This window comes from Ctenopharyngodon idella, chromosome 7, assembly GCF_019924925.1.
Source record: "Ctenopharyngodon idella isolate HZGC_01 chromosome 7, HZGC01, whole genome shotgun sequence".
In the NCBI taxonomy this organism is placed as follows: Eukaryota; Metazoa; Chordata; class Actinopteri; order Cypriniformes; family Xenocyprididae; genus Ctenopharyngodon; species Ctenopharyngodon idella.
In genome coordinates, this window is record NC_067226.1 from 31,947,797 (window position 1) to 31,961,885 (window position 14,089).

A 14,089-nucleotide genomic window follows, 5' to 3' on the forward strand; every position below is an offset into this window, starting at 1 on the left:
AGACAATATGAAAAATAAAGACGATGTGACAAAAGAGAGCAGAGTTTTGAAACTTTTATGATACGACCCCTCATGTTTTGCTGGTATTATAGAGCTGTCGAGTTCTGACACATCACTGTCCTTCTACTGACTATCTTTCACAAGTGTCTTGATAACATTGGGTATGTAAAATCTTTAACTCCCAGGAGCGCAGAATCATGACGAATGTTGATCTAACGTGACGTAAAAATTGCATGAATTTCGATATGACTGTTCACACTGCGGTCGCATTACAAAACATCTGACCTGTATCGGATTTAGAACCAGATATGGAAGTGGCACAAATCGGAATTGAAAAGATCAGATTCCATGTAGTTTGTACTGTTCACACTGTCATGGGGAAAACAGATATGAGTCACATGTGGGCAAAAAAACCTGCAGTGTGAACGTAGCCAATGCAGCAGCTCATATTTGAGAAAAACACTGTAACATGTAAATAGATGCAATAAGAATAGACCATTTTACCGCCACTGTTGTCTCGATGAACAATACATGCTGCATCTGCCAAATGGAGTCTGACTAGTCTGACTAAAACATTTAGGGCCAAAAAAAAAAAAAAGCAGTAATGTCATTCTCTGGTGAGTCTACATAAGTGTCTGGATGGATCTGCCAGAAGAAACAACAAATCAGTGTGACCACAAAAAGAAATCAGGCTTCACTGGGCAAAAGCTTTTAGGATCAGTGCGGAATCTCACAGGATTTATACTGAAAATACAACTGGAAAGTACTGATTTTAAGGTCAGTTTTTTTGTTAGTCACATATAGAGTCATATAAACACCGTAAACCAGATTATAATTTGATAAAATTGCTCAAATTACCATTACTTTTGTCCAGGCTACTATTAGTCTTTTCACAAATAGCCTTTACGTGTCATGAATAAAATTATAAAAATGACACAGCAGCCTTCTCAGGCAGTTAATGTAATTTATTTTTATGCCTACTAATGTATAATCTGCTTTTTTGACTCCTGTACAAATTCATCAGGATCAAAATCTGGTAATGGGATTAAGCTTGGGGTATTTTTAGTTCTCTTTGCTGTCCGGGCAACCCAAACCACTTCTTTGTTTGTCTTTCATATTCTATATTATGTGTTATATTTAGCATATAAAGGATAATCATATTTCTAAAGTAGCTAATGCATCTAGCTGTCCTTTTTCTAACTTTACTTGCTTGCCGTTTGCGTTATTGGCTGCAGAGAGCTTTATATGACAGCATGTGCAATGCATGATAATTAGTTCAGTGACCAGCTAGTGTCTAACATAGTAGAACCAGACTTAAAAATGCATGTTTTCATAGCTAAAGTGAAAGAAACTTGAAAGTGAGAATAAATCATTTGAGCTTCGCTGAATAGAGTTTTCTAAATTCGGTTCATATTTCCACATAAATGAGGCATCAACAAGCACTCATTTAAATAATATTTTAGCATCATGTTAAATTATCATATTTGCAGACATTTACATTTAAAAAATGCTAAAACAACATAACAACAACCTAAAATAGCAATGCCTTTCCCTGCAATGCCTTATGGGAAAAATACAGATATGCCATTGTATGATAAATCTGGACGTATACTTCACTACTTTGTTAAAAACGACAGTGTGACCCCTGGGCAGAACCTGATTTCACCAAGTGCAACATCTTTGTTGATCCTGGAACAACATTTCAATCAACCAATCAGATTTGAGGAACAAGTTTACAGTTTATGTCAAGTTTAGGCTCAGGTGCTTCTACATCAGTGTTATTCACCTATCATTTCCCTCTGATTTTAGGGATAACCTATGGATAGGGTTAGGTTATGGTTAGGATTAAATTTTCGGACAGGAATGTTGCTCCAGAATCAACAAAATTTGTTGACCCAGAAACGCGACTAACTCGGCAAAATCAGGACGTACATGTACTGGACAGTAAGTACAGTATAATGAAATATGAAAATGAGAAACAAAAAAGCATGTAGACTGTATTATATTATAATATTACAATGTCTAGCTGTATTTCATGCATAAGACCATTTTGTTAGAAATATTCTTGTGCAGGTCTGAGTCATGTTAAAATGAACACGTACTATTTGGCCCTATAATTGAATGAGATGTCTGAGGAGGGGGTTCGGTGAAGAAAGTGACATTTTGGAAAAGGAGAATCACGTAGAGGAGAAAGACTTAATGAGGGAGAGACTTTCCGCCCTCCCTAGAGGATATGACCTTTCCTCCTCCCCTACAATGGGTCCTTCAAATTTATTAGGCCCCTGTTGATATGTGGGCTGTGGAGACACAATGTCTGGCCACCCAGACTGCACTCCGTCATTTAGCACACAGGACGTTTAGGACACATAAAAACCAAAATGTTCACTCAAGTCAATGTGTGGAATTAACAAGCGTTTTTCTTTGGGAGCTGGGGAATTCATTGTTATGGAAATTTGGTTGAGATTAAGGAGCGTGCTATCAGTCAAACCCAAATTTCAAATAAACTTCTTATATATTGTTATTGTAGATTTGTTTCTGGGGTGAATCTCACAAAAACATGTACAGGTCATATTTTACCTCGAAATAAAAATAAAAATTGAAGGACTGCCAATTGCTAAATTGGCTTGAAAATAATCTCTTAATACAAAGAAGAAAAAAATGTAATGGTAAAATAGGCTTAATTTATAGGCTTAATGCAAAATATATATTTTTATATTAGATTTTATATTATAGCTGTAAAAAAATTCACAGTAAAAAAAACTGGCAGCTGTGGTTGCCAGAAATTTTTCCATAAAAAATATGGTAGATTTAACAGATTTAACTGAAATTTACTGTAAAACAGTATTTCATTAACTGATATAACTGTTAATTTACCAACCTATTCAAGTACTAATGTCTGTTTTGTACCTTTGTGCACTGACAACCACCAAAAACAGGTGGTGATGAGTCACTTGATGAATGAAAGCTCATCACAGGCAGCTTTTCCACAAACTGATATATAAAAGATGCACAGTGTCTTTTAGACAAACACTAAACACCATCATGGTAACACACAAAACATAAAAAAAAAATGCAATAAACATTAATTTAACAACATTAGATGTAACACAAAACCCTAATGCACATAACTGATTAGAAAAAACTAAGAAAAACTAAGAAGAAAATTAGTTATTTCAACAAAATACATCAAATTTAGATGCTTTTACTAGATAAGTAAAATGACATAAGATATTTTTTCTTTTCTTTTTTGCCAATGGGGTATGAAAAATGATCTTGTTTCTGTTTAGGACAGAAACAAGAAACAAGAATTCAAACAGAAACAAGATTATTTTTCTTCCCCCGTTGGCAGATAATTTTGCTTGTTTTAAGCAAAAACTCACTTAATTTGGATTTTTTTCCCCCAGAAAACAGGAAAAACTATCTTATGTTTACTTATCTAGTAAAAGCATCTGGATTTAAGAATTTTTTGATATTTAGACTGAAAACAAGACAAAAATACTACATAAGAAAAGCATTTTTTGTAGTGTAAATGTACGGTTAGATCTATTACAGTAATTTACTGTATATAGTGAGGAAACTTTCTGTTAACCAGTTAACAGTTTTTTATCGTAGCATTTTTAGCCTTTTACAGTTATGTAGGGCGGGACTTGATTTTGTGGTTTGCTATTGGTGGATCTCATGTGAGTGACAGGTTGCCCCGCCCTCGCGACAGTAAACACATCATCAGAGAAAAAATGTCGCTGCAAGTGGGAGGGGAAGTTATTTTGATTAAAGATTACGAGGACACGTTCATTTACATATTCATCACAGATAGATCATTTATAATAAATACAGCAATATACCATAAAAATTAGAATTGTAAATTTCGGTTTCATGGTGACTTTGAGGAAAATTCTAAATATAAACTTGTTGGAGACAGGGAGAAATCTATCTGTGAGCTTTGCCATTCATCTCAGTAGCTGTACTGTACTTAACTTACTCCACATTGCCTTAATCAATGTTTTGTCTTTGAAAACGCTGCCCATTACTGAATGTGATTTAATTCCATCAGCCATTAGAACTTCAAAAGCGGCCACTTTAATCCTCTGAGAGCCACAATTAAATAAGACACAAGCAGTCATCATCTTTGTTACTGAAGTTCCCGACCATATTTTTAATGACCACACAATTAGCATGTCCATCTGCTCTGTTTGTGCCTCAAATGAACACGGGATCTTTTAGCCCATTCATGAAGTGCTTAGCCTGTTCGCTTGCCTGTAATTGAGACCATTATCGCATACTCTAGAAATCCATGCATTTCTCTGGTTGTGAGACTATGAAAGACACCAAAGGTCAACGCTAGAGGTTTTGCTTACTGACATGTAAGGTAAAATAATGTAGTAATGAGAATATCATGATAGTTTCTCCTACCTATGGTAGAAAAGCACCTCCATTCATTAGTTGTGCAAAGGTTAAAAGCAATGTTAGCTAACATGAAAAGTAAAAGCTATGGTCTGCAAACAGTTATGCCCTCCAACTGGCACCTGTATTTCACAAGCAAAAAAAAAAAATATCAGCAGAAAATTTGACAAAAATTCACCCTAAATGCAGGTTACTGATCTGATTTTGAACAATTCATTCGTGCATGCTTATTTAAAAAAATAATGGACCTTGTAGGAGTGCCATTTCCAGGAAAACATTGTGTAAAATATATATTAAAAAATAAATAAATAAAAAAAGATCAAATCATGTTCATTTCTGATTGAACTACCTTTAATGATCAAAAACATTAGAAGACTAGAAGTTTTTTTTTTTATCTCATTCCAATGAGCAAATCTTTTGATTCACTCGCTGATTCATTCAGTGAATCTTTCAGTCAGTTTCTAATGTAGCTAATGCATCGTTTGCGTTCAGTCAGTTGCATCCTTAAACAAAACTATTACAAAACAATATGCACTAAATGTAGCTTGCCCAACATTAGCTATGTTTCCATCCAAAGTTGCAAATTTAACTTATACACAAAATTGCAATATCGCATAAAACATTTGTGAATAAAGCACCGTTACCATCTAGTTAGTCAAAGAGAACAAAATTGTCACTTCCTGATAAACTGGTGCTAAATATCACTAAGAAATGAAGGAGAAGCCACTGTATACAGACGTGGACAAAATTGTTGGTACCCTTGTTAAATATGATCAAAGATGACTGTAAAAATAAATCTGCATTGTTTATCCTTTTGATCTTTAATTCATAAAATTAGCAAAAATCTAACCTTTCATTTGAAGGAAAAGAATTGAAAGTGGGTTTTGATGTTTGTTTTGGATCATTGTCCCGATGGAAGATCCAACCACAGCCCATTATTGGATTTCTAGCAGAAGCGGTCAGGTTTTGATTTTTTATCTGTTGGTATTTGATAGAATCCATGATACCATGTATCTGAACAAGATGTCCAGGACCTCCAGCAGAAAAATCGGCTCACAACATTAAAGATCCAGCAGTATATTTAACCGTGGGCATGGGGTACTTTTTATCCATGTGTGCACCAAACCCATCTGGTGGGTTTGCTGCCAAAAAGCTATTTTTTTATTTTTTATCTGACCATAGAAGCCGGTCCTGTTTTGAAGTTCCAGTCTTGTCTGACAGCTGAATATGCCGGAGTTTGTTTTTGGATGAGAGCAGAGGATTTTTCTTGAAAACCTCCCGAACAACTTGTGGGGATGTAGGTGCTGTTTGATAATTTTTTTTAGGCTTTCTGAGACTCAAGACTCAACTAATCTCTGCAATTCTCCAGCTGTGATTCTTGGAGAGTCTTTGTCCACTCAAACTCTCCTCCTCACCACGCATTAGGATGATTTAGACACACGTCCTCTTCCAGGCAGATTTGTAACATCTTTAGTTGATTGGAACTTCTTAATTATTGCCCTGATAGTGGAAATGGGGATTTTCAATGCTTCAGCTATTTTCTTACAGCCACTTTCTATTTTGTGAAGCTCAACAATCTTTTGCTGCACATCAGAACTATATTCTTTGGTTTTACTCATTGTGATGAATGATTAAGGGAATTTGGCCTTTGTGTTTCCTCATGTTTTTACTCCTGTGGAACAGGAAGTCATGGCTGGACAATTTCATGCTCCTAGTCACCCTGGTGTGCTAAAAAAATGTCAGTATGAATGGGAATATCCTTCAGAGATATTTTACATAAAAAATTCTAGGGGTGCCAATAATTGTGGCCAACGTGTTTTGGAGAAAAAAACCTTTATTTCATAATGTGAGTTTCCACCCACTTTCAATTGTTTTCCTTCAATGAAAGGTTAGATTTTTGCTAATTTTATGAATTAAAGATCAAAAGGTTAAACAATGCAGATTTATTTTTACAGTCATCTTTGATCATATTTATCAAGGGTACCAACAATTTTGTCCATGTCTGTATAATAATTTTTGTATATAATTAATTATTTGCATCTCAGAGTGCGCAGACAAAACACAATAAACATGTTATCTTGCTTTCAGAGGTGAATGCTGCTGTTTGGGAACGCAGTCATGTAAGACAGTTCTGGAAGGAATTATACTGAACCACACTGACGACAGACTTCTGAATGACCAAAACAGCCTTTCAGAAGCGTTGCAACAAGATTTTTCCACTGGTTAGTACAGTTATCCCTTACGGAACAAAAATATATGGGAATATACTGCAAAATATAATGAGATATATTACATAATATATTTCCATATATGGGAAACTAGTGCTTATATTTTTCAATATACTGCAATATATGCATTGACCATGTATGGCTATATATTGATACATATAAAATATTTATAAATGAAGACAAAAATAGCACTATATATTCATAAAGTCTTATCCTTTATTGTGTACATATATTGCACATACATGTTCCCATATAAATGTGAATGTATTGTACACACATAGATACACACATTCATGGAATGAGTTACAATCAACAGACTTCTAGTTCCCAGCATGCTTTGCTTCTGACTGTTAAAGGAGAGTAAATGTTAAAATTAAGTGCTATTTCCTGTGTTTTGCTCAATATTGATATAGGGGGAGATCTGTTAGTGTTTAAAGTTGTATTATTTTGGAATTTAAAAGGTTTTCTGGTATGTGCGAGTTATTGGGGTTACCACTGTGCTGAAGAGTAGAGCCTGAGGTTAGGTTTATGATTGGCTGAACACCATTAAGACTATAATAACTTTATTTAAAAAGTAACGGCTGTGCACATTATAGCACAGTGATAGTCTCTTTGGTAGAAGTTTTAGTACATGCAGGTGTGCTTTTGTTAACTAATTTGAAAATACGGAACATTTAAAATGTAAATTATTATAAAATATAAGAAATGTGTTCCATAATATATTGTACTATATATGTGTTTATACTGCATGAATAAATATATCTGCAATATATTATGCATGCAGTACCATATCTGATCACATATAAATCTATATATTATGAAGTATATTACTGAATATAAAATTACATACATTATGATATATTAGTAAATATATTATCACATATTTTTCAATATATGAAAAGCGGCAATTCTTTATGTATTATTCAATATATTGTAATATATTTACGCAATATATTTTTCTGTATATTTTCAATGTAATATATTGATCATTCATATATAGGGAAATATATTTTCTTTCCATAAGTGAAAGAAAATCCCAGTCACATGATTTTTTTTTTTTTTACGCGCATCGAGGAATTTATTCGGTAAATGTGTTTCCATCGTAGTTTATGCGCATGTTTTCTTATCGGATAGAAAATTTATCCGACTCAAATGAGCGCATACGTTTTTTATGCACATGTTTAGAATTTATGCACATCTTGACATTTCCATCCAGCAGTTTTTGATGCGATGTCCCAAATTGTGCATAAAAATAGGTGGATGGAAACATAGTTAATGTCTACAAGTGCATGGAAGTAAACAAGAATGATTCATTCACTTAAACGATTCATTCAGAGAATGACAATGAGTCCTTCGTGACACAAACACACTTATAGAAGACTTTGTACTCACATGTAGCGGAGGTGAGGGTTCTGTGCAAATGCACGTGGCTGGATTGTCCGTAAATTGCAGTTCATTATTGTCCTGAAAAAAAAGAGAGAGAGACTACTATATGAAAATGCACAGTTCCTCTCTAACATCTTATAGGTGTCACAAATGACCAGCATCAATCCAGCAATGATGAGTGCAAATGAATTTCCCAAGGTAAGACCACCAACATTTATTTCAGCCTCCACACAGCGCGGTTCATCCGGTAATTTTGACTGAGGGCCCTGTTGTTGGTCATTTGCACCTGGCATTGCAAGTCGATCATTCAAACCTGAGAAAGCCAACAGTTCATTAGAGCCTTGCAGCTTGATATACATCGTTTATGATGATAAACTGCAGAAGCAATCTCAGTTTGCCATCTTTCCCATCTCTTCAGAGAGTGTCATTAGAATAATGGTATCATCAGGGTCCCCAATTTCACAGCGCTGAGCCGCAGCGGCAGCTGGAATGAATTGTGCATCCTAAAGACTCTGTGCACAGTCTCGGTGGCATTAATTGGTAATGACTGCATCCTTTTCATTACAGGAATTTAATGCAAAAAGTGATTACACTCACAACACCCTTATCCGGTGAACAGTAATCAGTACAGAATTAGTTTTATTATGATGATGGCTCTATAGTAAACTATTTCTAGGAATATAATTATCCGTCCCTATTATAAGAAAGAAATAAGGAGGATGTTGGCCACGTTTATACCATTTTTCTTCTTAACCATTCAGCTCTTAAAAGCTTAAAAACAAATGCAAGGGGCCTTATTACGAAAGCCTCATGATGGTCCTTCACGTGACATGTGTGAACTTGTGGGGGTGGGATTACAAGTGTAGGCAGATATTTCATTCCGGCACTGCTGCAAATTTGGTGTTAGTGAACTACGAGCAGGTCAATGGTCCCTACCAATGTTTGAACTAGAAAAGTTTGGCTGAATTTTTTACAAATGTTTAAAAAGCCTGCCACTTCAAATGTTGTTTAGGCCTTATGTACCTTAAACACCTTAAGAACTATACATCAGTAAAGGGACAGTTCACCTGGAAATAAAATTCTGTCATCACTTACTTACCATCATGTCATTTCAAACCTGCATGTGGAACACAAAAGAGATATTTTGAAGGTCAGTTTTGTGTTCTGCAGAAGAAAAAGGGTCAAACAGGTTTGAAACAAGTAAACAATGACAGAATTTTCATTTTTTAACTACCCCTTTAAGATGATGAATGGATGGATGGATGGATGGATGGATGGATAAAATCTGATAGATAGATAGATAGATAGATAGATAGATAGATAGATAGATAGATAGATAGATAGATAGATAGATAGATGGATGATAACATCAGAGAGATAGATAGATAGATAGATAGATAGATAGATAGATAGATAGATAGATAGATAGATAGATAGATAGATAGATAGATAGATGAATGGATGATAACATCAGATAGACAGACAGACAGACAGACAGACAGATAGATAGATAGATAGATAGATAGATAGATAGATGATAACATCAGACAGACAGATAGACAGATAGATAGATAGATAGATAGATAGATAGATAGATAGATAGATAGATAGATAGATAGATAGATAGATAGATGGATGATAACATCAGAGAGATAGATAGATAGATAGATAGATAGATAGATAGATAGATAGATAGATAGATAGATGAATGGATGATAACATCAGATAGACAGACAGACAGACAGACAGACAGATAGATAGATAGATAGATAGATAGATAGATGATAACATCAGACAGACAGATAGACAGATAGATAGATAGATAGATAGATAGATAGATAGATAGATGATAACATCAGACAGACAGATAGACAGACAGACAGATAGATAGATAGATAGATAGATAGATAGAAAGAAATTGGGATGATGGATGAAATCAGATAGATAGAAATTAGTATGAGGATGGATGAATGGATGGATTGATGGATGGATGGATGGATGATAACATGATAACATCAGATAGATAGATAGATAGATAGATAGATAGATAGATAGATAGATAGATAGATAGATAGATAGATAGAAATCAGGACAGAACTTTTGAGAATAGTTTGTACAGCAAGTCATCATTGTTAAGTCAACATAATATCAGTGCACAAACTATCCTCTCGCCCACAGGTGGGCTGAGATGTTGTATGACTCAACTCATCTATTTCACACCGAACCTCCACAGACAGGTCTTGCATTCACGTGTTTGCTTATGTAACAATGCTATCTATGATGTTTGTGCTTAAAGCTGAATGACCTTTAGTGAAACCTCAGAGGGTAATTTAGAGGCCTGGAGGTCAGTGCTGTTCCCAGACGTGGGTGGGACCAGGAGAGCCCACCATCAGCAGAAGAGAGAGCAATGTTAATGAGAAAAATGCAAATGGGAAGCTGGGAATAGTCCACTTGGCTTCCTTGCTGAAGGATCAAGAGGAGTGGAGGAGAAAACTGTCTTGAGGTTACGATGAAGAGAGGATGGGGGTGAGAAAGATGAGAGTGCTTGGAAGAGGTGAAAGGAAGCTCAGAAGTGGGAGTGATGAAACACTGTGGGAGGTCTGGATCCGCAGCAGATCGTCTGGTCAGTTTCATCCCACCAGACCTTTTCATCTTATAGAAAAAGTAGATATACAAAGTTCTGTCATGAAACTCTAGATGGCGCAGGTTGATAGGTCCTTAACTCAGTCTGTTTGCAATCACCATTCCCTATAGGTCATTCTCTGCTGATTGGTTCCTGCTGTATCAGTAGCCAATGAGCTCGCTGCTCAACCTTCAGATACTTGGTTAGCATTTGCCTTAGCAGTGCAGAGCTTTCAGAAACCCTCCACCTCCTCCAGCTCCACCTGTATAAATCTGGTATGGGTAATTAATGTACGCTATATTGTACAGCAGCAGTATGTCTTTCTTGCGCATGTTGTGTATGTATTGGCAGTAGCAAGTCCCGTACTTGCTCTGCAGCAGCAGTAGCAATAACCAACAGCAGCAGCAGCAGTCAAATCATTTACATAATGACCAACGCAATCTACCAAGACCAGTGCAAATTAGCATTAGGTCGCAAATAAGCAGAGCTGATGCTCATCAGGTGTGGGTCGACACAGGCGCAACTTCCTCTGGCATTCCAAAGAAATTAATACGAGTGGAAAATATTTTCTCCCTTCTACCACGCGCTCTCTGTTCTCTGTGCGTCTCCTCCTAGCAGCAACAACTGCAGCCATGACACAAAATTGGTTAAGACATGCTTTTTTTAGGCGTTAAATAACGGCGCAAATACCAGTAAATTGACTAGCGCAAACATTAGTAAATCACTTCGCGTGATTCATTTAAATACTCTCCTCCCATAAATTTTGTGTCTGAAAGGGAAACTCCTACAAATGCATATGCCATAAGTTCAGCCACAAAAACAAGTCAGTCCAAGCCTTTTTCAGTGCTAATTTTGCATTGTGTGTTTTTAGTAAATCCCGACAGTAGTTTTTTAACGCCAAAAGAGGGTTTGCGATGGCTGTTAGTAAATCTGGCCCCAAATGTATAAATTGTGATTTTTACCATCATTTACAATATCTACAAAATTATAATACAACATTAAAGCTGCAAGCAGCAATGAAAGGGCCCTCGCACCCGGGGCCTTAGGAAAACATGAATAGTGAATAGTGGGTCATTTTGACGTGCCACACTTCCTGCTGCCAACAGGTGGCGCTTTGACTATTACTGAATATTGCCATGTAGATGTATTTAGGCCAGAACTATTATCAAACGTGAAGTTTGGAGCAGATTGGACATTGTATGCCTGAGTTACAACAATTTCCTGTTTCATGGCGAAACATCGAATTTTGTCAGGCCGCCACGGACAAACCCTTTAACGAAAACTGTAGACCTTCACAATTTAACATCGCAAAGGCCTTCAGATTAGACTGACCAAATATGATGTTTATCTGATTAAAACTCTAGGAGGAGTTTGTTAACGTATGGAAATGGCAAAAACTTCAACAATTTTGCAGAGAAAATTCAAAATATCTCACTTCCTGTTGGGTTTTCAGATTTTGGACCCAGGGACTTTTTTGTAGGTATTGAGCTGATACATGTGTCTACCGAATTTCATACTTGTACGTGAATTGTAGCGCGAAGGGTGCTTAATTGTGGCGCTATCGAGCCATTTTGCCACACCTAATTCTGAAACCCATATCAGATGTAAATTTTCACCACTTCTGACGCCTGTGCAAAGTTTCATGAGTTTTCGAGCATGTTTAGGCCCTCAGAAATGCATTTCATTTCGGAGAAGAAGAATAATTGACTGAGCAATTACAACAGGGTCCTCACACCATCGGTGCTTGGGCCCTAATTTATGATGTAACCCCAGTGAGGTCTCTTGGGTAAAAGTCAAAGGAGACTGTGTGACATCAACTGTCTTCTTGTATGTCAGACTGTGTGATATACATCTCAAGACTAGTCATGATTGACAGTGTTGACTTTGCGATCAATCTTCTCACATTTTGACATCCTCATTGACAAACAAGACTGACATTATATCGCACAAGCCCTTGAGCTAATGTCAGCAATGTTCTGCCCTATGATTAAAGAAATCTCAAATGACCCAAATCGTACAGCGTGCACCAGACTTTAGTGTAAAACGCATATAACCACTATGGAATCTGTTTTGAATACTCACAGTCTCTGGAGTCCTGTGTACAGTTCCATGTCAACATCCTTAAGAATCTGCAATCCAGTCCAATTCTCTATGTGTCTACAAAAGAAAGAGAGAAAATATTGAAAACAGCACCATTACCACCAATTTATTCAACCAGAGGATATGTGTTTTTCCGCTTGATGGCTGGGGCAGGAACCCAATGGAAGGTCCCCGGAGTTTTGAAAAATGTATCATAGTTCAGCGAGCGCTCGTGAAACATTCCTCTCAGAGGCATTCGTGTGTGTTGGTTACGCAGTTTGCCTAAGGGTGTGATTACTTGCAAACCACACTGTGAAATAATTAGCAAAACAATTTGTTTTACCCTAGACTGTAAGGTCAAATGCATAGAACATATGGGAAACACAAAGATAATTATCATGTATACCATGTAGAACAACCAGAGACACAAGTCAACTTAGTCACTGAAACACTAAATAAATGTGACGTCAGTAATAAAACTCACAATAAGTCATTATAGTCATATCAGGTATGAGCAAGCACAGTTTAATCCTCTCTTCCCAAAATAATTTATACAAAGAGTTCAAAAGTGTGGGGTCTTATTCAGAGGCGGCCTTTGCAATTTAGGGGCTGTTTACACGACACCGTTTTCAACTAAAAACGTAAAACTTTGTATGCGTTTTGGCCGTTCACTTACATGACAACGGCGTTTTGGGTGCCTTAAAAAGCAAATTTTGAAAACGGGTTTCAAAGTGCAAGTTTTTGAAAACGGTCTCTGTGTAAACAACAAAAACGCAAAACTGTGAACACAATGACATCATGGACATGCAGATGGACAGCAGAATACAGTGTTTTTAGTTGTTTCCGCGGATCCGTGTGAATAGGGATCATTTTGACAATGGTGTCGTCTGTATGCGGAAAACTGAAAAGGAAAACTTATCCGTTTTAAGCATATCATTGTCATGTAAATGTACCCTTAGAGGCCCATTTCAAAGAAACAGTTGGAGGCCCCTATATGAAAAAAACAGACAAGCTTTTAATTCAATGCAGCTGCAATTACTTTATTATCTCTGTTCTATTCAACAATGTTATCTCATATTTCACTCGTAATAGTCTATTTATAATCTACACATTCTATCTCTTTAACCATAATGAAATGATACTTTTAAATATGAAAATGTAAGTCACCTAATATTAACTTCTTGTTAATTGAACTGTTGCATAAAATCAATATGACATTTGCAAATGTGCTGATATTCAGGAAAACAGCACTCTTGCTTGTATGATATTGCTTAACTAGCTATATCCTTCATAAATATTAAAAATAAGAACTCACACAGAGACCCTGGCGTCTCTGCAGCGTGATGGCGGGGGCGGGGCTCTTTTTCGAGCG

General features: G+C 36.2%; 1 protein-coding gene across 1 annotated transcript in view; it reads right to left on the reverse strand.

The window, feature by feature from the left end:
* The window catches only part of ntrk3b (neurotrophic tyrosine kinase, receptor, type 3b), a 146,526-nt gene that overhangs the window by 109,721 nt on the left and 22,716 nt on the right, over positions 1 to 14,089 (reverse strand). The window contains exons 2-3 of the mRNA XM_051900980.1: positions 12,721 to 12,795; positions 8,022 to 8,093 (exon numbers count right to left, since the gene is read on the reverse strand). Coding sequence (XP_051756940.1) covers positions 8,022 to 8,093; positions 12,721 to 12,795 — 147 coding nt within the window. The remainder of the gene's footprint in view (positions 1 to 8,021; positions 8,094 to 12,720; positions 12,796 to 14,089) is intronic.